Source organism: Sorex fumeus, unplaced genomic scaffold (assembly GCF_029834395.1).
Source record: "Sorex fumeus unplaced genomic scaffold, SorFum_2.1 ptg000128l, whole genome shotgun sequence".
In the NCBI taxonomy this organism is placed as follows: domain Eukaryota; kingdom Metazoa; phylum Chordata; class Mammalia; order Eulipotyphla; family Soricidae; genus Sorex; species Sorex fumeus.
This window is the reverse complement of record NW_026606185.1, coordinates 15570953-15596498: the sequence shown is the minus strand read 5'-3', so window position 1 is coordinate 15596498 and position 25546 is coordinate 15570953. Positions and strand designations below refer to the sequence as shown.

At 44.7% G+C, this 25546-nt stretch overlaps 1 protein-coding gene and 1 non-coding gene across 2 annotated transcripts in view; one reads left to right on the top strand and one right to left on the bottom strand.

Annotated features, from left to right (window-relative positions):
• TWSG1 (twisted gastrulation BMP signaling modulator 1) overlaps positions 1-25305 on the top strand; it is a 34054-nt gene extending 8749 nt beyond the window's left edge. Inside the window, exons 3-5 of the mRNA XM_056138042.1 lie at positions 14550-14649; positions 20055-20321; positions 24960-25305. Of these exons, the coding sequence (XP_055994017.1) occupies positions 14550-14649; positions 20055-20321; positions 24960-25141 (549 nt within the window). The 3' untranslated portion in view covers positions 25142-25305. The remainder of the gene's footprint in view (positions 1-14549; positions 14650-20054; positions 20322-24959) is intronic.
• Positions 5609-5736, bottom strand: LOC130045595 (small nucleolar RNA SNORA19). The gene has a single exon (XR_008795578.1). It is a non-coding gene; the product is annotated as a small nucleolar RNA SNORA19 (small nucleolar RNA).
• Positions 25306-25546: the final 241 nt, after the last annotated feature.

Genomic DNA, 25546 nt, shown 5'->3' with positions numbered 1-25546 from the left:
CCAAAAAGAAAAAAAAAGAGATGCTAAAATATATGAGTGGAGACTAAACTTTTTTCACAGGCAGTTTTACCTATTGAGTCATATAAAACCAGAGAAGAGGATTTCATTAGACTACTTGGACATTTTCAACAATACATAAAATTGGGATTTGCTCAAGCGGGCCCAGTAACGTCTCCATCGGGAGACTTGTTGCAAATCGATGAACAACGGGAGGATAGTGCTACAGTGCATAAAATTGGGAGAATAGTAAAATAAATCCCTGTTGACCAACAACTTGATTGTGTACAGTGAACCATTTTTGATATGTCCAATCTGTCCCTGTATCCCTGCTCCACTTCAGCCCAGCTTGTTTCATTTATTTTCTTTCACTGGATCAAGGATTGAAGTCAGGGTTCAATCCCCAGCATCCTATATAGTCCCCTAAGCATCTCCAGGAGTGATTCCTGATTGCAGAGTTAGGAATTACCCCTGAGCATCTCCAGGGTACCCCTCCTACTCCCCTCCAAAAAAAAATCAAAGAAGTTTAATTTAGGATTAGAGAGATAGCACAGGAAATAAAGCACTAGCCTTCCATGGAACTGTGTTGGTTGTGAGCCTAGTTCAAATCCCCGATACCACATATGGTGCCCTGAGCATTGCCAGAAGTCAGTCCTTAGTATAGAGCCAGGAATAGCCCCTAAACAACACAAGTTGTAGCTCAAAAAAATAAAACACAGTTTAATATTTAAGAACTAAAGTGTGTGGGCCAGGGCTTAGTACAGAGATGAGAGCCAGCTTCTGTACAATACAGCCTCCCAGACTTTGCCAAAGGGGAGCCCCTGGCAGACCCTGAAACTGAACTGGGGGTCCTCACGGGCCAGAGGTCACTGGAAGTGGTCCCTAGGGACCTTGAGCATGGGACCCACACCATTGGTGCTAGGAGTGGCCACTGGGGTCGTACCTCGCCATGCCCGGGTACTAGGACTTGAATTCAGGATCGTACATGCTTGAGTGATATGTTCTGTCACTTTAAGCCACACCCCTGGCTTCATTATCTTTTTTGGTGGGGGGGGGGGGGGTAGGGCCACACCAGGCAGTGGTCAAGGGGCTGCTCCTGGTTCTCTGCTCAGAGGTTACTCCTGATGTGACTACGTGTGGGGCTATATGTCGTCCCTGGGATTGAACTTGGGTTGGCCTCTTACTTGGCAGTGCCCTGTACTATCTGAACTCTCTCTGAAGCCCAATGAAATGTTTTAAAAAAATTTTTTGGGGGGGGGGCTGGGGAGGAGGCAATACCCAGCAATGTACAAGGTTTATCCTGGTTCTGTGCTCAGGAATCACCCCTGGTGGGGCTTGGGTAACCATCTCAGCCACATGCAACACAAGTACCATACTCATTATGCTCTCTCTCCAGCCCTGTCTTAATTTTTTTTAGCTTCTATTTTTTTTATTTTTATTAGTGAAACACCATGAGATACAGTTGTAGACTTACAAATTTTTGTGCTTAAGGTTAAGTTATACAATGGTTGAGTACCCATCCCTCCACCAGTGCCCATTCCCCACCTCCAATGCTCCCAGCATCCCTCCCCCACACCCCCCCCCCACCCCCGTCCCACCCCACCCCTGTGGCAGGGCGTTCCCTTTTGTTCTCTCTCTCCTTTTGGGTGCAGTGGTTTGCAAAAGAGGCATTGAATGGCCTTCATGTTCGGTCTATAGTCTACTTTCAGCATGCATCTCTCATCCTGGGAGGATCCTCCCAACACCCTTTACTTGGTGCTCCCCTCTCTATCTGAGCTGCCTTGTCCCCCAGAATGTGCGGCTGGCCTCCAAACCCCGGAGTGAACCTCCTGGTACTTACCTTGGCTATTGTTGGGTGTTGGTCTCCCATTTTGTTACTTTATATTCCCCAGATGAATGCAGTCTTTCTATGTCTGTCCCCCTCTTTCTGCCTGTCTTACTTTTTTAATTGTATAGACTCTTTCAAGAAATGATAGATGTTTGCCATTATTAAGCTATTTCATAGTCCAAGACATGGAAGTAGAGAAAGATAAGGTAATCATTCAGAATCTTACTATCAAAACACAGACTTCTTTCACTGTTTTGGTTTTATTTGGGGGGGGCTAAATCAGGCAGTGCCCAGGACTTACCCCGGGCCTTGCTCAGGGAAACATATCAGGTGCCTCGGATGGAACGCAGGTTAGTTACGGGCAAGGCAAACATCATTTTTTCTTGTAGGGAAGCTTTTTCAAGAATGTCATGTAAATAGAACCATGTAATGTGTACTCTTTCATCACTATGGTTTCCTTCATTTAGATAAATCCATATGGTTATGTGTATTCTTTCCGTACATTGCTCAGTAGTGTTCTGTTGGGTGGATTGTATCACAATTTGTTTATCTATTCATTAGCGAATGGATGTTAAATTGATTTTAATCTTATAATTCTGAATAAAGCTAATATTTACTTTCTCGTATAGTTCTTTGTGTTGACATTTGTTTACCTTTCTCTTCAGTAAATACCTGGGGGTGAAATTGCTGGTCACCAAAACATTTTGATGGTCATGATTGTATTACTTGGATGCCAGAATTTGTCAGGGGGAATCCAGGATTTCATCACCTGGATGACTGAGAACGGAAGCTTGGTTTTACACTGAAGCTTAGGAACTAGTACTTGAAACCAGATACTCCTAGTGTAATTTGCTGTTTTTGAGATTGTGATGGTGTTTTCAAGTCTCAGCGGCTTTGTTCACATCTCAGATCACAGATCGCAGCAACACTTGGGAGTGGAAATACTTAGCTGTAGCACTATATTTGTAAAATTTTTTCTCATTACTAGTTTTTATCTCTGTCCTAGAAATTCAGAAGTTCATAAACTTAATTTTTTGTTTTTTTGTGTTTATTCTTGGACCACACCCAGGGTGCTCAGGGCTTACTCCTGACTCTGCTCTCAGGAGTCACTCCTGACTTGGCTCAGGGGACTATATAGGGTTCTGGGGATTGAACCCAGGTCATCTGAGTGCAAAGCAAGAGTCCTACCTACTGTATTATTTCTCTGTCCCTTAGATTTTAATTCATTTTTTTAATGAGAATTTTTTTTTTCTTTTTTGGGTCACACCCAGCGATGCTTAGGGGTTACTGGCTCTTCACTCAGGAATTACCCCTGGTGGTGCCCAGGGTACCATATAGGATGCTGGGAGTCAAACCTGGGTCAGCCGCGTGCAAGGCAAACGCCCTATCCTCTGTGCTATTGCTCCAGCCCCTACATTTTAATTCTTATGGTCTAATCTTGGTCTTATATCCTAAGATTAGACCATAACCAAAATGATCCCCCATTGATTTTGAAAGGAAGCTTGATATGTCACCGGACCTTAGTTGTATAGGGAATCAAATTTTCTGTTAAAGTTAAATAATGAAATCCATCTTCAGGAATTCAGAATTCAAAATCCTCTTGTCATATTTGAGATTTTTCTTAGTACAGATGTAAAATACATTTAAAATTAGACTTTCCCATAAAATTATGCATCCTGGTGGTTTTTCATTTCATATTAGCTTTTTAAGTCAGATTATCAAATCACCTCTAATCGTGCAGTTAATATAGGAAAGCCCAGATATATAACTTTGTTTTCTGTTTGTTACCGTTTTAATTCTTGCCATCCTAAAATAATTGTGATCAATAAACACAGAACATGTAACAAAGTGTTTCATAGATGAATGATTCCCCACTACCTGGTCTGCCGTGCAGCAAGGGGATGGTAGGAGGAGGTATGAATCAAAGACCTTGATGGCAGAGCTCAATTCAAACAAGCCACTAGCCCAGTTCTTCCCAGCCTCTCATCCAAACCATGAGCAGCACCCACACTTTCTCTGAGCTTTACAGACTAGGGAAGCCCATAAAATGCTTTTTAGATGGATGGAACATAAAAGAATTAGACATTAAATTCCAACTCACAGGTCTTGCAACTCTTAGCCGATGATTCTTATTTTTCCTTTTACAAACAGTGATTAAACTTGGGCAATAGAACTTCTAATTGTATTCAGATACTAAGAGTGCATGAGATAATGATACCTTTGATTAACCAACTGAAAGGGTTATCTAGGGTTAAGTACAGGTTCATTCTCTCTAAAAGAGTAATAATTATAATCATTGGCATGCTAAATTAATAATAAATAAGCTTTATACTTCTCGTTTTAATGTTTAAAAAGCAGGGATATCTAACCAAAACTGGTGTCAGATCTTAGTCATTTATCAGTTGAATGAAATATAAATTTTATGACCTTATTTGAAAAAGGAAGATAGCTACTTTGAAAAGAACTTTATGAGATTAAGATAATGCTTAAGGGGAGGGGCTGGAGTGATAGCACAACGGGTAGGGCGTTTGCCTTGCATGTGGCCGACCTGGGTTTGATTCCCAGCATCCCATATAGGCCTCCGAGCACCGCCAGGAGTAATTCCTGAGTGTATGAGCCAGGAGTAAGCCCTGTGCAACGCAAGGTGTGACCCAAATAGCGAAAAAAAAAAAAACTTATAAAACTTAGCACTGTTAGTGTGAAATGAAACCCACTTACGAACATTGAGGGAGGACTGGCCATAAATAACTGAAAGCATCTAGGTCATCTATTTATTTGTTGGTACTTTTGGTGCTTTGTTTCTGTGGTGCCAGGATGCCACTGAGGCACATCTTGGGCCCCTGAGAGGGTTTTACTGGCCTGATGCTGAGGATTCTTTTCTGGAGGTGCTGCAGTATTGGAGGGATCAAACCCAAACAGCCTCCTTTATGCACAGCTTGTGCTCAGCCCATTGAGCTGTCTCTCCAACGCTCAAAGTCTTTTATAATTTAAATCTACTTTGTTTTGTTTTTGCCCAGGAGTCATTAAAAACTACTTTACAGGAGAGAGAGAGTACAGGGGTAAGGAACTTACTTGCCCTGCCTGGCTGACCAGGTTAAAAAGCCAGTCCCACATGGGGCCAAGCAGTGCTAAAAGTACTTCCTGAGCACAAAGCCAAGACTTGACTGCCCCGGGTGGGCTGCTGCTCCCAACCCTCCCAATAAAAATTAAAAGGCTGAAGTCATCATTCAGTTTTGTTGTTTTGATTTAAAATAAAAAATTTTTTTTTGCCGTATCTGGGTTGCTCAGTGACTACTCCTGGCAGTGCTTGGGGGACTATATGGGATGCTGGGGATGAACCTGGGTCAGCTGCGCGCAAGGCAGCACCCTAACTACTGTACCATCACTCTGACTCCCAAAATGGAGAAATCTTTAAAATGTTTTTCTGTGATTCTTGATTCATAACAGAGTTGCATTTTTAGTATTCTTTTCTTTTGTATTTCTCATACTTAAGTTCAAAGCACTTAAATTTCTTTTTCTTTTTTATTATCTGAAGGGCTGGAGCGATAGCACAGTGGGAGGGCGTTTGCCTTGCACGCAGCCAACATGGCCGCCCCGAGTTTGATTCCTCCGCCCCTCTCGGAGAGCCCGGCAAGCTACCGAGAGTATCTCGCCCGCAGGGCAAAGCCTGGCAAGCTACCATTGATGCCAAATATAGTCTCACAATGTTACTGGGCCCACTCTAGCCAATCAATGAACAGTGGGAGGACAGTGATACAGTGATGCAGTGATTTATTTATTTATGTCAGTCTGAAGATGACTGACAGCAATGGCTAGTAAATCATGCTGCTAATTTACCTCCAAAGGCTAGTTTAGCACATCAGGAATATCTTCTTTCTTGACATAAAGAAAAAAGACAATGAAGCGTGCACTACAAATTAATTTTATAGTTAGAAAAAATAATCCTAAAAGTTTTCTTGCTGCCCAAAAAGTGAAAGCATACATTTTTCAAATAGTTTATGAACAAATATTCAGTAATGAGATTTGAAAAATATGTACAGTGATTAGAAAAGAATTAATTAGTTGATGGGCTACAGAAAGCTCTTATTCATAATCCTTTATACTTGGAAATGTATTGTTTCCAGTCTTTCTTGATTTAGAATTAGTCACAGCAAGTGGTTTTCAGAGGTTTTTGCTCTTCATATGCAATGAAGTTTTGGGGCTGTTTTATGTTGTCTAATGGATTTGTCTCTATGCTACTTTTCTCCTGGATAGTGTGAAGTTAAGTGTGTTTATAAAGTTGAAAAGGCATGAAAAATCTGACTAAAGGAATGTTGGCAGTTTTGCTGGTCAACACGTACTGGATTCATCCTATAGGATCTGGATGCTTCCAGAACCAGAGGCAAAGTTCTTAGGACAGGTAGTTGCACCAGCCCAGGCTAACAACTGAGAACTTGCTGGGTGTAGCGCAGCCGTTATCTGTGCTTTCTGCTGGCACACAGACAAACCCAGCCCATGTTTGACTGCAGCAGAGTCAGGCATACCCCGACTGGAAACACTTTTGCACAGACATCCAAAGCATGGCTGCCTTGCCTGGAGCCATGAGGTTAGTGCTCTCTCTGGCTGGAACTTAGACTCCTCCGCAGCCCTCCCCAGCACGGCCTGGGGCCCTTACACGTGGGGGTTGCGGGCACTGGCAGTGCTGAACCCATCTCAGTAGCCAGGCCCTCTCAGTAGCCAGGCCCTCCCATACTCAGGACAGTGCCCCCACATACTCCTGACCCTGCTCAGCACCCTGATCTGCCTGAACATGATACCATGGGAGTGGAAGCAGGGGCAGATGAATCTAGTCAATCCATCATTTTGATGTCACCCACCTGTAAAGGTATCCGATCAAGGATGTGTAATGGATGACTGGGCCTAGGAAGTAGCGGCACATCAAAGGAAGCCCCCTGAACAAGAAGACGAAAACATTAGAAGAAAAAGAAAAATAGGAAAAAGAAGGGCTCTCTCTTTCTCATTTTCACTCTCTCATTTTCTTCTCTGTCTCCTCTCTCTCCCTCCCTCCCTCCCTCCCTCTCTCTCTCTCTCTCCCTCCTTCTCTCCTTTCCCTCCCCTACACATCTATGCCTGGAGAGACAGCAGAACCAGACAGTTCTCTTAGGCCCAGGTGGCAGGAAGGTACAAAGCACAGAGATCTTACCCATGAATATGTGACCGGAGACTAACGGAGGCTGGAGTGATGGGGACCACTGGGGTACAGTGCTCAAGGCGCCCAGCACAGAGACATGGGTGACAGGACTTGCAAGACTCCATGACAAGCTAGACAGACGCCGGATCGGGCAGCCATCTGCTGCAGGTGAGAAGGCATGAGGACAAGACCAGATCACCATACGCTTCAGGCAACTGCGACACGGTGCTCTGGACCAGACAGGACCGTGTCATCATACAGGAAGAAGCCAGAGCCCTTTATTTAAACTGTAGAATAAGCTGTAACTTTTTTTTTTTGCCTTTTGGGTCACACCCGATGATGCTCAGGGATTACTCCTGGCTTTGCACTCAGAAATTACTTCCTGGCGGTGCTCAGGGGACCATATGGGAGGCTGGGAATCAAACCCGGGTCGGCTGCGTGCAAGGCAAACGCTCTACCCACTGTGCTATTGCTCCAACCCCTTAAGCTATAATTTTTCAAGCATCTGAGTTTTGTGTGCAGACATTTCATTCAATTCTTAAGAACCCATGACCTCAGGAAAATCCACTTTCGGGCTAACAGACACAGGCCCCCTTCCCTTGCCCAGGCTCATGGAAAGCTCCAGATATAATGGGGAGACTGAGAAATCCGCCTGGATGAATCAGAACAAAACTAATTTTGCCTGGAAAAAACACTAATACATCAGAGTTCTGCAGGCTACCTGGAGAAGACCTTCAAAATAGTCTGAATGCTGCAGAGTGAGACATCACAGGAAAGAATGGTAGCAAAGAAAGCATGAAAGAGAATTTGGGCTGGAGACACAAGGGTTAAGGTGCGAGCCTTGCATGCAGCAAATCCCAGTTCAGTCCCCAGGACCTAGTGGTTACTGTGCACTGCTGGGAGTGGTCCCTGAGCACTGAGCACAGGGCAAAGCTGGGCAGGTGTTGAGTTTCTGGGCTTCACTCAGCATTCCTTAGGATGTGCTCCTAGGCTTGTGCTCAGGGATGGTGCTCAGAACATGTGCAGTACTGGGGATCAAACCCAGGTCACCTGTGTGCAAGGCAAGTGCCTTGCCTTCATACAGTCTGTCTCACCCTAGTAAATTCATTTTTAAAAATTGAATTAAAAGTATTTGCAAAAACTTCAAACAGAAACCATAGAACTAAAGAATACAGTAATTAAACTAGAATGCAGTAGCGGGGAATAGAGCAGCAAAATGGAAGAAACCAGCAAGCTTGAAGGTAAAGTCGTGAAAACCATCTAAATGAAAAAAAGAAAAAGAAAATTAAATATTGTTTTTTGAGGATAATAAGGTAAGACTGTAAGGGGTGGCAGGATATTGGGAGGAACCACCTTCAAATCATGGGTTCCAAAAGAAGAAAGAAACGTTCCTGTTTGGAAACAGTGACCCATATCTTCACCAAACAGGAAGTGTTGAGGTGCTTGGGTGCAGGACGGGTTGAAATGCAAAGAATTCTGAGCGTTAGCCCAGATATATACACACCACCGACACAAAGTTAAAAGTGACACAGATCTGGAATGGAGAGTTAGTACAGTGGGTTGAGTGCCTTGCGCATAGCCAACCAGGCTTCTGGCACCCGGTCTAGCCCTCAAACCCTGACAGGAGTGATCCCTGAGCACTGCAGAGTATGACCCCAAATCCATACACACAAATCCAGGGTGAGAGATCTACATAGGGGGTGAGGTGCCTTGTGTGTGACCAATTCAGTTCTGGACATCTCCAGTGCAGCCATGAAGGTACCTCCACACCACGGTTATGGCCCTGGGGGCTCCCGAGCATCTGCAGGGTCCCGGGGAACCCCCAGCACAGTAGGAACCGTGCAGCAGCCCAGAGTCAGGCCCTTGCATTGAGCGAGTCATCTGGAGGGGTCCTGAGGCATCCTGAGCACCAGGGAGATTCCAAAATTAATGATAATAAAATGACACAAATCGAAGCTAAAGAGAGAATCCTAGAAACAACAAGAGAAAAGTAAAATTCACATGCAGGGAACCTATGGGAGAATATCAGCAGATCAGGCTGGAGGGAAGTGCCTGGACTCGAGGCACTCGGTGGGAAGAGCCAGCCAAGAAGAAGCTTCCAGAAAGCTTATGCACATTTGAGGAGGGATAAAAAAAAACTTTTTCAGACACACAGCAATTAATTGCCACAAAACCAGTAATCCAAGAAAACTTTGTGGAATTCTATAAAAGGAAAAGAAACCTCACTTGGAAATAATAAAATTTAAAAAAAACTCATAAAATATGGGCAAGAAGGAGAATGAATAATTGGGACTTTTAAGTTCAAGTTGACTGATTACTCTGTTCTGAAATTTTTAAAATTTCAGATACTATACTTTTTTCTGTTGTAACATTTGATTCTGAGAACCAAATCAATCTGATTTCTTTAGTCAGATTCCATATATATGAATGTATGTATATATATATGTGTGTGTGTGTGTGTGTGTGTGTGTGTGTGTTGTTAACATATTGTACACCCCATCATTGAATGTAGTTACAATTGATGTTTGGTGGTTTTTTAAACCCAGCATTTGGTTGAACTCAGTGTTGGTCTATATTGATTTTTTGTCTTCTGAGATGGGTCATGTTGCCCTAAATCTTTTACTGAATAATTTTGAATGCTGCCCCAGATGTTTCATCTAGTCTGTTGTGTCTGGATTCTGTTGTATTTCTCGGAGGGGGGCGGGGGTGTAGAGCAGGCAGGCAGATGTTCCCCGCTCCCAGGGCTGCTGCTCCTCTTCCTCTGCCACCCTGCCCGACCCTGCCCTTTGTCGCTGGCCCAGCTGGGCTCGTCCCTCAGCAAGAGCCCATGTGCTCAACTGCCCTGCGGGCTGTGGACCACACTGCTTTCAGCTGCTGTGCTTGTTCTCCCGAGGGGTGAGCACCACAAGTGTGTAGCTGTGGGGTTCACTGGAGGCCACCTGGACACTCATCTGCTGGCCAGGGGACTGTTTCTGTCGTGCTGGGGACCAAGTTCACGGCCGCTGTGGTGCGTGTCTTCCATGGAGCTGGGGACCAGGTTCCTGGCCAACATGCGCTCAGGTCTTCTGTGGTGCTGGGGACCAGGTACCCGGCCTTGGCACGTGTGTCTTCCTTGGTGCTGCGAACCAGATTTCCGGCCTTGTGGCGTGCGCATCTTCAGTGGTGCTACTGACTCACACCATTGCCTCACCAGTCTCAGACAGCAGGGGTGCAGGCTCCATCCATGCTTGGTACATGTAGACAGCACTAGGGATCAAATTCCCAGCCTCCAGACAGGCTCAAAAGAAAACTTTTTTTTTTTTTTTTGCTTTTTGGTTCACACCCGGCAATGCACAGGAGTCACTCCTGGTTTTGCACTCAGGAATTACTCCTGGCGATGCTCAGGGGACCATATGGGATGCTGGGAATTGAACCTGGGTCGGCCAGGTGGAAGGCAAACACTCTACCCGCTGTGCTATCACTCCAGCGATGCTCAGGGGACCATATGGGATGCTGGGAATTGAACCTGGGTCGGCCAGGTGGAAGGCAAACACCCTACCCGCTGTGCTATCGCTCCAGCCCCTCAAAAGAAAACCTTAACTTGAATCTTTGTGTAGTTGTACAATGGAGGGTGTTTGCCTTGCAAGTGGTCGACCCAGGTTCAATTCCCAGCATCTCATATGGTCCCCTGAGCACCGCCTGGAGTAATTCCTGAGTGCAAAGCCAGGAGGAACCCCATGTGCATTGCTGGGTGTGACCCAAAAAGCCAAAAAGAAAAAAAAGAAGAAGATTGGCTTTGGGCCTTTGTGGTAGTACAGTGAGTAGGGCTTTTGCCTTGCATGCAGCTGACCTGGGTTCCATCTCCGGCATCCCATATGGTCCCCTGAGCACCCCCAGGAGTAGTTCCTTAGTGCACAGCTGGGAGTAACCCCTGAGCATTGCTGTGTGATCCCCCACCCCAAGAAAAAGATTGGCTTTAAGTTATTCCCCTATATCTTGACTTCTGTAGCCTTTTACTTTGTATGTTGCAGTAAATTGTAACTTGTTACACACAGTACCACAGTGTACATTTTTATTAAACTGACATCTGACAGATATCTGTTAAGAGGGTGTAAACACATTTAATTTTGAGGGCTAGAAAAACCAGGCAAGTTTAAGCAGTTATTTTAAATTTGGCTAGAGAGCTTGGAATCTTACCCTGACATGGTGCTCATTAGCTACTCCTTGCTTTGTGCTCAGGAGTAACTCCAGGTAGTACTCAGGGGATCATGCAGTGCAGAGACTGAACTCAGCCTCTTGCAGCTCAGCCCTGCAGATATCTTTCCAGCCTTCAAGCAGTTTTCAGCATTCTTAGTTTTTACCTTCCCATAACTTAGTTGTAATCTCAGGTTTTCACCTAGTCTTTTTTTTTTTTTTTTGCTTTTTGGGTCACACCCAGCAATGCACAGGGGTTACTCCTGGCTCTGCGCTCAGGAATTACCCCTGGCAGTGCTCAGGGGACCATATGGGATGCTGGGAATCGAACCCAGGCCAGCCACGTGCAAGGCAAACGCCCCACCCACTGTGCTATTGCTCCAGCCCCTCACCTAGTCTTTTTATTCCAGTTTAAAACACCTCATAAATACCTGACAGTAAAAAATACAGTGAATGCCTTAAACAAGAATTTTTCTAGTGCTCACTATTCAAATCTTCATTCATTTTTAAATTGTTTAATAAGATATTCAGTAATAAATGTAACAAGCTATTCCTTGAAAGAGTGATAGAAGAGATTTATTCTTTGAACAAATTTAGTTTTTGAGGATTGGAGGGGTAATATGAGGGTAAACACCTTTCACAATGCCAACCCTGGTTCAGGCCCTGGCACTGAATATTGTCCCCTGAACCCCACCAGGAGTGACCCGGGAGTTGCAGAGTGAGGAGTGTGTCCTGAGCACTACTTGGTATGGTCCCCAAACCAAAATAAGTAGAAAAGTTTACTTTGCTGATTTGTTTCTCCTAAGTAAACAGTATAAATATAAGCAACTAAAATACTAAAGAATATTGTATGAAAAATGTAAATTAGAAATAATTTTGTCTCGGTCTGAAGGGATAGCTTAATGTAAGTAAGCTTTGCATGCTGCCAATCTGGGTTTGATCTCTGGTACCATGTGTGGTCCTGGGAACCCTCCTGACAACAGAGCCAGGAGTAATCCCTGACATAGTACAGTGGTAAAACTAGAGAACAAAAAGTATCAGTATTCTTAACTCTGTTTGTAAAAATGTGCACTCAGGGTGTTGGGGAGATAGCACGGGGGGCAGATGGCAGGCTTTCCTGTAACCCCCCACATGTGCCCTCGTGATCCTTGGCTTTATCCTTCTCAGGTCCTGCCATGGACACCTCTGGCCCATTGGGGAAGCATCCTGGGTGGGGCCCCTTGGCCCCTGAGCACGTGCTTGGAAGGCATTCCTCCCCTCCAAATGTATACAGGGAAATGTTCTCTTACTCTGAATGTTCTCAGAAATGACTGAACTATAAGGTTTATTACTGTCCTGTTGTCTAAAACAGGACAAAAAGATTTGTATGGATGAACAGTTCATAAAGTATAACTTCGATAATTCTGTTTTTCTAGATTTCTGGGTAAGTTGCAGATTATCTGAACCATGTGAAAAGGCGCTGCTGCAGGGGAATATTTTTCTTGCTTCTCTGAGGTGTTTTTTTTTTTGCCGGGGGTGGGAGGGCAGGGCTGGTTGAGCAAACAAATTAACAAATTAGAGAAAAAGAACAAATTTAAGTATCATGCAGATGAAAACTGTACATGGCTATACATTCTAAAGTCACTGTCCTTCCGTTGTTCATTGATTTGCTCGAGTGGGCCCAGTAACAGTGTGAAACTTGTTGTTACTGTGTTTGGCATATCAAATACGTCACAGGTAGCTTGTCAGGTTTTGCCGTGCGGGCGAGATACTCTCGGTAGCTTGCCGGGCTCTCCGAGAGGACAGAGGAATCGAACTCGGATCGGCCAGGTCAGCTGTGTGCAAGGCCCTACCTGCTGTGCTATCGCTCCAGCCACATTCTAGAGTAAATAAGACAAATAGAAGTTTTATATTCTTGAACAAGTAAAGCAAGTGAAGGTCTGATGGGTCAAGAAGGAGTGGGGTCTCATGATAGGAAGGGAAGAATTTATGAGCAAGCTACATCCTTCAGGTTTCTGCCCTGTCATAAGCTAGGTTCCATACGATAGAGCCAGAGAGAGAAAGTCCCATGAGTGAGGCTCTTGCCTTTCATGCAAGCCCTGCCAGAAGGGATTCCAGAGCACGGAGCCAGGAGTAAGCTCTGAACACCATGGAATATGGCCGCCATGCAACTATAACGACAACAAAACTATAGGTTTCTCAAAAAAAGGGTTAGGTGGTTACATGAGGAAAACCCATGCTCCATCCCCAGCATCTACTGTTTGTCCAAGCACTGCTAGGGCTAGGCCCTGTGTACACTGAATATACCCCTCATTTCTAGAGATGACCCTATGCTTTATTCTTGAAAGTAACAAGTACAGTTTTTCTTGAAGCCTGCAGACCTTGTTTGTGTTGGCCATAGTTCTGTATGCCAGGGTGGCACCCAGTCGAAGCCTGGTCTGGAAGCCTTGGAACAAACCTGCATTAATAAACTGGGAGAGGCTTTTTCCAGTCCAGGGAAGACTGTTCTCTCTGGAACACACATTTCTCTCCTCCACTTTTTCCACTTTGGAGAAGCCCATGTTCTCACTTGAACATGTTTTTCTCTCCTTCTCTCCTATCACATCAAAGTAAATATGTCTTCAGTTAAAAACAATTGTATTAAAAAATCAGCCACACTGGAAGAGACCTATCATTGTCAGACATCTCCAGTATTATGAAGCATCCCTGCCTCTCAGGAAAGCCCTGGACTATTTTTGACTGTGGGGAGGGGTCCTGTCTCGTCCCCGGCCACCTTGAGGCTACCTGGGAATGGGCCCTTCTCCCAAGGGCTCTGAAGTTCCCTGAACAGCGAGGGAGGGAACTCATCACTGCGGCTCTGTGAGCATCTGCCACAGAAGGCACGGAATAATGTAGGCCAGTTGAAAGCAGTTTTTACTGGATTTTATTTTGGTAGAGAAATAAAACCTCTGCTCACACAGTCAGAACTCACATGAAAACAGCAGTTTTTAAAAAATGCTTTTATTTGCCCTCTGTGTTTTGAGAAACTGTGATTTTCTATTAGAAATGATCTGTTTGCATTAATTTGGGCAGTGACTGCTGCTAAGAGCCGAAAAGTAAATTTTGTTCTTGTACTGGGTTATTTTACAAAGATGGCAGGGGGTACAGTTCTGGGCTGCAATGCAAAAAGTTATCTCTGTTTGAAAATAAGATAAAAGCATCCAAGGTTCGTTCATGGAATATGTCTGATAAATGTATAAAACTATTTTGTAGATACTGATATTCCATCAGCAAGTTTGTGCTACTTTTTTTTTACTTTGGTAAAAACCATTTCAGGTAAATTACTGTAAATGCAGGTAGTCTAGGGTTTCGCTGTCAGATAGTTGCTGGGAATTCTAAATCTGAACCTCGGTGCTGTTCCAGGAGCTCTGCCAGTGCCGCCCTGGAGAAGGGAACTGCTCGTGCTGCAAGGAGTGCATGCTGTGCCTCGGGACGCTCTGGGACGAGTGCTGCGACTGCGTGGGTAAGGCGGAAGCCCGCGCGGTTGGGTGGCACTTGGTGGCTTCTGCCAAGCAGTGTGTGGATGCACTTCACTGTTTGTGTTTGTTTTTTTGCCACACCCAGCAGTGCTCAGCGCTTACTTCTGACTCTGCTCAGGAATTGTTCTTAGCGAGCTAGAGGGACCATATGGGATGCTAGGGATCAAACCCAGGTCAGCTGCGTGCAAGGCAAGTGCCCTACCTGCTATATATTAGTCCAGTCCCCTACATTTCACTTCTCTGTGAAAGGTCTGGGGGGGAAATAGGCAGTACTTGCTCTTGAGAGGTAGAAATAGATGCACTACTTGACTTTTTAAAAAATACATATTTTGTATAAGAAATGTGCATTATAGAGGCCAGAAAGATAGAATGACAAGTAGGGTGTTTGCCTTGCATGTAGCTGACCTGGGTTCAGTCCCTGGCGCCCCATATGGTGGTCCCCTGAGCCTATCGGGAGACCCCTATCCCAGAGCCTGGAGTAAGCTCTGCCGACAGCCAGGTGTGGCCCTAAAAGAAAAAAGAAAAGAAGTGTGCATTACGTTTCTAAGTAAAAAAAAAGTGGCACTTAGCATATTCAAAAATACATTCTTCCCTTTATCAAAAGACCTAGGAATTGAGCTCTCATAAGACCCAGCAGTTCAACTTCTTGGCATATGGCCCAAGAGGCAAAAAATCTATTCAGAAGACATTTGCATTCATGTGTTTGTTGCTGCACCATTCGTAATAGCCAAAATCTGGAAGTAGTCCAACTATTCAAGAACTAGGTAAGAAAGTATGGTACATATGCATAGTTTATATGTGTGTATGTATTATGTATATATTATGTACATATATGGCATATATACCTAGTACATACACATAGTACCTATATACATATATACTTATATTGGTACATACCATATATACATGAGTGGATACACTACTCCACTATAAGAAAAAATAAAATGATTCAGTTTGGGTATGGTATTGGACTGGTGTGCATGAGAAATCATTATTAATAGTATTGTAAACCAGAGTCTCAATCAGTAAAATTTTTATGTTAAAATACATAGAAGCATAGTTTAAATTTTTTTAAAAATGCCGTTTACTGCTACATGATAGGTCTGAAGAATATCATGCAGAGTGCAGTTAGTCGGGACAGGGCAGACACAGAATGACCTCCCTCATATGTGGGGTGTGAAGAGACATATTAGGAGGAATAACAAGTACCCAAAGGTAACAGAAAGTAAGAACTGGCCTTAGGCAGGAAGCTCACCTTGGAGGATGGGGGCATTAGATGAGGGGTCAGGGTGACACGGGAATAGTGGTGGGAGGAAGTGAGCACTGTGGGGGAGGGCATGGTGAGGGATCGTGTTATGCATGAAATCCTACCATTAACAGGATTGTAAACCGTGGGGCCTGAAATAAAAATGGAAAGAATTTTAAAAAGAAAAAAAATGGGCTGGAGCTAGTATGGCGGGTATTTGCCTTGCAGCTAACACACCACAGTTTGTCCCCCAAGCACTGCCAAGAGTGTTCCCTAAGAACAGAGCCAGGAGGGAGCCCTAAGCATTGCCGGGAGTGCCCCCACAACTCCCCCCAAAAGCAGCTCCCAAAATAAAACACAGAAGTGCCAGGAACTCAGCCAGACTGCTAGCATGGTAAATGTTTGTTTTAAACCCTAATAAAAGGGCCAGAGTGCGGCCAGACAGAGCACATGCTTTGTGTGCAGGAGGCCCGGAGACCCCAGGCCACTGAAAGGGACACCCACACATCGAGCTGGGGGCTGAAAGGCAAAGACCCAAATCCCCTGATGACAGGATGGTTTTTCATTTTTTTCTTTGAAAATATGACAAACTTAATCATGAACAATTTTCTGTGTTTCTCACTGTGATTCAACTAAAACAAATTAAAATACAATTTTTCTTTTCAGGAGTAGTTCTGCCCAAACAGCCATTGTAAATATTCTATTTGATTGAATACATATGTCAGAATTCATAAGACAAAGGTTATGGTTTTGTTTGTTGAGTTTCATTTTGCTAAATATGTTAAATTGGTACAAATGTTTGTAATAGTTCCCCAAAAAGTACTTACGGACATCAGAAACTTGGGAATTATCCTTGCCTGTCCAGGACTTACTTTCAAAGCTGCTAGATTAGTTTAGAAAGCTGACAAAATTGAGTTTTTATTCATTTGGTCAAATAGTACATTATTTCCAAAATTACCCAATTACAAATGCTTTCTGCTAGTAATAGTAGCTACTTCTATTTCTTTTTCTTCTTTTTAATTTTTTTCTCCCACACCTGGCTGTGGTCAGGGTTGTCCCTCAGGATCACACTTGTCAGGGCTTGCATTGCCATATGGAGTGCCAGGGATTAAACCCATGTCAGATGCCTTACCACTGTGCTCTCTCTCCAGTCTCAGTAGCTGCTTCTTTAGTTAATTTTCTTCAAAGAAAAACGCAAAATCATGAAATATCTTTTTTTTTTTTCACTTTAAAATCTGTTACATAAATTATGAGTCATAGCATAATGTTTAGGAACAATTCCAATAACCTTTTCCTCCCTTCAAACTGTTAGGTAAGATACATAGCTTAAAGTTGTAAACCCACCCCCCGCCTTCTTTTTGAATTTTTGGTTTTAGAGCCACTTTGGACTATGCTCAAGAGCTTATTCCTTGCTTTGTACTCAGGGATCACTCCTGGTGGAGCTCAGGGGACCGTGTGTGGTTCTGGGCTGAGTACAAGGCAAGTGCCTTACCCCTGTATTATCTCTGTAGCCTGGCATCTTTTATGTTCTAAGGATTTCCATTATAATAACCATTAAGTCCTGATAATGAGCCCAAAGTGTCTGAAAATTTTGCTCCCTCATCTGATGAGAAACGGAGTCTAAAAAGTTTGAATAAAACCCTTCAGCACAGACTTCCATGAGGAAAGTCACAATCCAAGCATATAGTCTGGCTTCTTAGGACCTGTGAACCCCTCTGTCACTGTATCACTCTATCACTGTCATCCCATTGTTCATCGATTTACTGGAGCGGGCACCAGTAACGTCTCTATTCCTCCCAACCCTGAGATTTTAGCAGCCTCTCCTTACTTGTCTTTCCCAATGATTGGAGGCTCTTTCAGGGTCAGGGGAATGAGACCTATTATTGTTACTGTGTTTGACATATCGAATATGCCACGGGGAGCTTGCCAGGCTCTGCCCATGCAGGCGGGATATACTCAGTTCAGTAGCTTGCTGGGCTCTCCAAGAGGGAGTGTGAGGGTGTGAGGGGGTGTGTGTGTGTGTGTGTGTGTATTTCTCTCTATGATTTGTTGCCTAATGTCTGAACCCTATCATATATGGTGTGGTAATTACATAATTATGGAAAATGGATAGGAAGTGGAAAGCGGCCTGGAAGGCGGCGTTGGCCGGGTAGCGGAAGTCGGCTGCCAGGACTGGGTCTCTTGGAGTGGAGAGGGCTTCTACCCACCCCACTCAGGGGCGCCCCGAGTGAAAACAGCCTGGCGCAGAGTCCGGTGGCATGGCTATGGGAGCCTCATTTTAGGCTCCCTTCCGGGAGAAGCAGCCAGTGAGTCTGGAGCGTGGCCATGAGGAGATTATCTGGTACCAGCAGGGAGTGGCTTATTGGTGTGACCACTGGGTCACCGGAGACTAGGGAAGCAGGCAGAGGATCTCTTCTCCCAGGTCCCTTTGAGTCCAGAGTCCAAGGTCACAAAGTTCCAGATTACCTGGGTTCCGTGGGACTTCATTTATGTGTGAGGCTCAGCCTGGAGCATCTGGAAAGGGGCCTGGAGCTTGATGGCGGCTGGGTAGTGGAGCTGGGTCCTTTGGGGTGGGGAGGGCTCTCACCCGCCCCACTTTGGGGTGCCCCGAGTGAAAACAGCCTGTACGGAGTCCGGCATGGTTATGGGAGCCTCATTTTATGTTCCCTTCCAGAACCCTTCTATGACTGTAAAATTCCATAGATTCTTGTATGTTATACATGTCCGACACTCAGTTTCCTGTGAAGGTGCTATCATTCTGAAATTGTAACCATAGTATTTATTTACAAACATCATAGCTCTTACGGTAGCAAATTTAGGTAGCAGAGAGAGTACAGGGGATGAGGCACTGGCCTTGCATGCTGCTGACTCCTGTCCCATCCTCTCTTGCACCTCATATGGCCCTGAGCACAGCCAGGTGTAGCTCCCAATGCCTATCCTCCGAAAATAGAATATAAAATTATGTTGGCTTTAATAATATTGTCAACTATTGATTTTTTTCATAATCTCCATAAATTGGGATTAGAGACAAAACTGTATATTGTGAATGCCACGTTTCCCCTTTGGGTTCAGCCTTAACATTGAAAAGTGGCCCATTCCAGGGCCATTGGTGTGGCCCTTTCCCACATTGCCTCTGGCCCAGGCATTCTGCATCAACTGCCTGCAGAGGCTCGGTAGAGTGAGGATCCCTCCTGAGGACAGGTGGGAATGATGGCCATGTCGGTGAAACCCCGTGTCGGTGAAGCCCAGCTGTGGGCTTTAACAATGAGCAGGACTGTTGCCAGTGGCATTCCCTGTCTCAGCAGTGCAGTGCTTCCTGCCCCACTGCGGCTGCTGCATGTCAGGTGAATTGCCACCTTTATTTTTGTTTGTTGGTACATGTAGTCTGAAAATAATGGAACTTGTTTTTTTTCCTTTCTAGAAAAAGGCACCTGAGGTCATTTTGTTCTTTTTAGTGGTGGGGGTGCCACACCTGGTGATGCTCAACTCCTGGTTCTGAGCTCGAAGATCACCGCTAGTGGGATGACGTTCAGGGTCCCACATAAGGGGCTGGGAGCTAGCCCCAGGTTGGCCACACATACCATCTCTGTTTTTGGCATATCGAATACACCTTTGTTGTAGTAACTATTTCAGATCATTGTGTATATTATTCTTTGCTACTCCATCAGAAGGGGACAAGTGGTAATTTCATAAAGGTTAGTTAAAGTAGAATCAAAAACTCAACTCTGAGATTCTTTATACTCTGTTATATCCAAAACAATTGGTCTGTTTAGGATGCCTGCAGCACCTTCTGTCCAGCTTGTCTGCTTCTAGCCCTTCAGACTGAGGAACTCTGTTCCAGTTGTTAATTGGGACAACTAAGTTATCCCTAAACCTAGTGGTTGAAACCATCGTCATCAGCTCATTGTCTCCCAGGCCTGCACTGGGGCAGGCTCTCTGGCCGGGCATCGGCCTCTCCCCTGTGCAGAGGGGCAGCAGGATTTGGGTTCGTGGGGAACACTCGCTGCTCCTTCCAGGCCTGGCAGCAGCAGCAGCAGTGTAGGAGTGCCCTAGTGGGCTTGGGACATGGGCTGAGCAGGCGACTGCAGTGGCCAACAGTGGCCAGCAGTGGCCTGTGAACTTTCGTTTCCTCCCTGCACCTAGGCATGTGCAACCCTCGGAACTACAGTGACACTCCTCCCACATCGAAGAGCACCGTGGAAGAGCTACATGAGCCCATCCCGTCTCTCTTCCGGGCGCTCACAGAGGGGGACACGCAGCTGAATTGGAACATTGTCTCCTTCCCGGTCGCCGAGGAACTCTCACACCACGAGAACCTGGTCTCGTTTCTAGAAACCGTGAACCCGCCACAGCCCCAGAACGTGTCTGTCCCCAGCAACACCGTGCACGCACCTTACTCCAGTGACAAAGGTAACTGCCACCAGCCCCCACCTCCAAGTCCGGGCATCCAAGCAAGATCAGCTTCTAGGGCAGGTGTGGGTTTGAGTCTGTGGTCATGAGTGGGCCGTGGGCATTAACCTCTCTGGTCCTAGGGCAGGGGAGCAGCAACGAGGCATGTTGCGCTTCCTGAACACCTTGGCACACAGGCTGCTTGGGGAAGTGGGTAACCTGCTTCTGATTTTGATATTTACACCGGCCTTTCATTATTCTTTGCTTGCCAAAGCAGCAGTGCTACTTACATAGTGCAGTACTGTTCACTATCAGGTGAAATTCGCTGTCTCATGAAGCCAAATTTTTCAAACAATGTTGGTACTACAAATGATGCTAAGCTCATTAGCTAAATTTTATTTATTTTTTTGTTTTGTTTTGTTGTTTGGGGCACACTCGATGATGCTCATCTGGCGCTGCACTCAAGAATTACTCCTGGCATTGCTCGGGGGACTCTATGCAATGCCGGGGATTGAACCTGGGTTGGCTGCATACAAGGCAAATGTCCTGCTTGCTGTACTATCACTCCGGTCCATCACTGGCTAGATTTCTTTATGAGTAGATGGTATTATCAAGGGTTGGAGTGATAGCACAATGGGTAGGGCGTTTGCCTTGCACAGCAGCCGACCCGGGTTTGATTCCTCCACCCCTCTTGGAGAGCCTGGGAAGCTACCGAGAGTATCTCACCCTCACGGCAAAGCCTGGCAAGCTACCCGTGACGTATGCGATATGCCAAAGACAGTAACAACAAGTCTCACAATTTGTTGTGAGATCTTACTGGTACCCACTTGAGCAAAACAATGAACAGCAGGAGGACAACGCTATACAGTGGTATTGTCAAATTCTGATTTCCAGGTCTAAATCAACCACAGTCAGTTCTCTGCTATTGATTAGAGGTGAGGGGGAAGATAATAAAATGAGTGAATGAATTGTACAACTGCAAAAGTTACATTTTTTAACAGTGAAGATAAGATATACTAATTTTCTAATGTGATAAGCATGTAGTGTTTATTAAAAAATCTGTGATGTTTCCAAACAAAAGACTTTACATAGTTTTACTGTGGAAACAGTAAGGCAGTTAGGAAAATTGCGGTTGTTTCTTAAAATATTAGGTGAATAATGCATAAATATTTTGATATATACTCATTTTATTTGACTTTCTTGTACCCTTCAATAAGTAATTCTGTCTGTATAAAATAGTATGAACTTTGGGCATCAAGAGTTAAAGCACGGGCTTGACCGATAGCACAGCGGGTAGGGCGTTTGCCGTGTATGCAGCTGACCTGGGTTCGATTCCCAGTGTCCCATATGATTCTCCTAGCACCGCCAGGAGTAATTCCTAAGTGCATGAGCCAGGAGTAACCTCTGTGCATCCAAAAAGCAAAGAAAAAAAAAGTTAAAGCAACTCCTAAATTTTAGTAAAAGTTACTCCTGGCTCTGCACTCAGGAATTATTTCTAGTGGTACTCGGCACCATATGGGACACCAAGAATTATTTAAATTCATAAACTAATCAGCAGTGAGTCAATTCTTAGAAACATCAGTCATCCTCCAGGACCGACTGAAGCTTCTCTGTGACACTTGCTCTGGATTTTGCTTCCTCCTGGTAGAATAGATAACTTCCTACTCCTCCCCACGTTTGCAGTTCAGTTTGTGTATGCTTTTAACTCACAAGTTTGGGGCTGGAGTGATAGCACAGCAGGTAGGGTGTTTGCTTTGCATGTGGCCAACCAGGGTTCGACTCCCAGCATTCCATATCGTCCCCCCGAGTACTGCTAGGAGTAATTCCTGAGTGTATGAGCCAGGAGTAACCTCTGAGCATCGCCAGGTATGACCCAAAAAGTGCCCCTCTCCCCCCCCCAAAAAAAAGACCTCACAGGTTTATCTTTTCTATTAGTTCCTTGGACTCTAATAACTCCTGAGTTCCTCGTGACTAGTCCATGCCAGGTGTTTGGTAAATGTTGAATAAAGGTAAAAGGTAAAGGTAAAGGCCCTCCCGTTGATCGTCGATTTGCTCGAGCGGGCCCAGTAACGTCTCCATTGGAGACTTTGTTGTTACTGTGTCTGGCATATCAAATACTCTCGGTAGCTTGCCGGGCTCTCCGAGAGGGGCGGAGGAATCGAACTCGGGTCGGCCATGTTGGCCGCTTGTAAGGCGAACGCCCTACCCGCTGTGCTATCACTCCAATAAATAAGTAAAAGTAAAGTAAAGGCCCTCCCGTTGATCACCAATTTGCTCGAGCGGGCCCAGTAACGTCTCCATTGGAGACTTTGTTGTTACTGTGTTTGGCATATCGAATACGTCACGGGGAGCTTGCCAGGCTCTGCCATGCGGGCGAGATACTCTCGGTAGCTTGCCGGGCTCTCCGAGAGGGGCGGAGGAATCGAACTCGGGTCGGCCATGTTGGCTGCGTGCAAGGCAAACACCCTACCGCTGTGCTATTGCTCCAGCACATGAAGTGTATTTGGTCAGTACCAGCCACCTAGAGATTCCAGTGCTCCCTGTTCCACTCACTGCTTGGGGGGATTCCCTGCCTCACTAGTGCCCTCTGTGACAGGTGACCAGGTGGGGGTTCTGCACTCTCTGATGCCAGCCCCGTCTGCTCCACTCCATCCCCTGGATTATATGCAGCCTGTCTCCTTGAAATTTTCCTCTTTGATTCCCTCAGAGCTTTTTTTCCCATTTTTCCTACTGCTCAGATTCCTGACAGTTGTCAGCTCTTTAAATGACTCTGAAAAATAATTAGTCTTAAACATGTGCTCTCTATTTATGATTTTTATTTGTCTTTCATTTATTGCATGCACTTTATTTATTGCATCATCCCTTTTTTTTGCTAGACAGTTTATATGGATTAACAGTGAGAGAAATAAAAACAATAAAAAGTTGCAGGACAATAAGTCTCTTTTAGTCAATGTCATAATGAAAGATTTTTTAATTCAAATGCTCATTTGTGCCAAGCACTGCCACGTTTGAATTATCTTTTATTTTTTTCTAAGTTCTCAGTAAAATTTCAGGTCAGGATTTTTAGACACAGCTGTTAGCTGGAGAATTCTTTCCCTGTAAAATATCTGATCAGAAAATGTCCGGCTTAAAAAAATAAAACTTGGGGGGTACGGTTCCACCCAGCAGATCAACCTGTACCTGCAGGGTGAGTGCATCAGCAGCCTGATGGTGCCTTCAGGCTTTCTGATACCCCAAAATTGCCGCTGTGCCTCTAACCAAACCCCAACAACTTGGGAACAAGTTTTCCTAGAAATTAAACCATCAAAAGCTAGGTAGGTGGGAGTTGTGCCCACAAACCACCTCAGGCTCAGCTGTACAAGCTTAATAAACTATTTAGCATCTGCCTCAGGGGCAGGACAGGGTGGTGGTGGGAAGGTGCAATGATGGTGGGATGGCCGTTGAAATATTAAATATAAACAATTATTCTGAACAGGGCTGGAGAGATAGCACAGTGATAGGGCGTTTGCCTTGCACTTGGCCGACACGGCCAACCCGAGTTCGATTCCTCCATCCCTCTCAGAGAGCCTTAGCAAGCTACCGAGAGTATCTCGCCCGCACGGCAAAGCCTCGCAAGCTCCCCGTGACGTATGCGATATGCCAGACACAGTAACAAGTCTCATAATGGAGATGTTACTGGGTCCACTCGAGCAAATCAATGAACAACGGGAGGACAATGCTACAAATTCTGAACATTATGAAAAATTTAAAAAATTTCAGATGTTACCAACTCCTGAGAACAGGGATAGAATCCAAATAATTTTAAGACAAATTGATGTAATAGTCAGCATACCTGTGCAACCTCAGAGAGCCAGCACCTGTGTAACCGCAGAGAGCCAGGACCTGTGTAACCGCAGAGAGCCAGCATGCATGTGCCATCTCATACATCTAAGCAACAAACTCCATGACAAAGGGAACTATTAGTATAGAAGTAATTTTTTAGTGTGTATTATAACAAAAAGTAAAAACTAAGCAATCTTGTGTCTGCCTAGGGGGGCAGGCTTGGGGATAGGTGGGATCTTGGGACAGTGGTCACACTGATGGTGGGATTGGTGCTGGAACATTGAATGCCTGAAACCTGTGTTATGAACAGCTTTGTAAATCAGGATGTTTAAATTAAAAAAAAAATACAGCTTGGAGTCACGGAGATAGTAGAGTGGATTAAGGCCCACAGTGGGATAGTCAAGCAGGCCAGTGCCTTGTGTGCATCCAAGCCAAGTTTGATCCCAATCCCGCATAAAGCCAGCCAGGAATGATCCCTTGGCACCTCTCCAGGAGTAAACCTTGCCAGCCAGCTGTGGCGAAGAAAGATAATCAATAATGATACTAAAAATCTCTACAAGATAGCAAATGTTAAACTCAGTCATATATCTTTGAAATTAAAGGTGAAACCTAATAAAGTAATGAAGGAAATCCTTGACTTTTTTTCTGCTGCATAGAAATCTGTGGCTTCTCAACTAAGCTAACAAATGTATTTTTCCCCTGTATACTCCATCATCCTGTGCTGTCAATAAAATGAAAGAAGTAAGATAAATAATTGTTAATAATACTCAGCTCAGTATTAACGCCGTTCTGCTTTTCCTCTTTCTTACTCTGCAGTCTTCCATTTTTATCTTTCAGAGCACATGTGCACTGTGGTTTATTTTGATGACTGCATGTCCATTCATCAATGCAAAATATCCTGTGAGTCCATGGGGGCATCCAAATATCGCTGGTTCCATAACGCCTGCTGCGAGTGCATTGGTCCAGAATGTATCGACTATGGCAGTAAAACTGTCAAATGTATGAACTGCATGTTTTAAAGACGGGAAAGACAGTAAAACAAAGCAGTTTAATCAAGAAACGTATGAAATGTCATTCATAAATTTTACATCTACAGTTTGCTTGAGAATCCTAGCAGATTAAGAAGATGAAAGCATTTGGACTGGGTTCCTTTGACCATATAGTAATGTGCTAAATTGTGTTCTCGCTGATTTTATAAGCCTTTTTCCTTACATGCATGTAGGACTTTTGTCATATCAGAAGTCAGTGCACAGAGAATTCCTTAAAAGTTCTGATGTTTTTAATATAGAGCCTTATGTCATGTTCTAGCTTTCCAGAAGCCTTCTGTTTGACGCACCCTGTCACAAGAACTGATTCCTTTATGTATTGCTCCTAGGACATTGAGTTTTTACAGTTGTATTCCATTCTTCACTGTCTTGTATTTT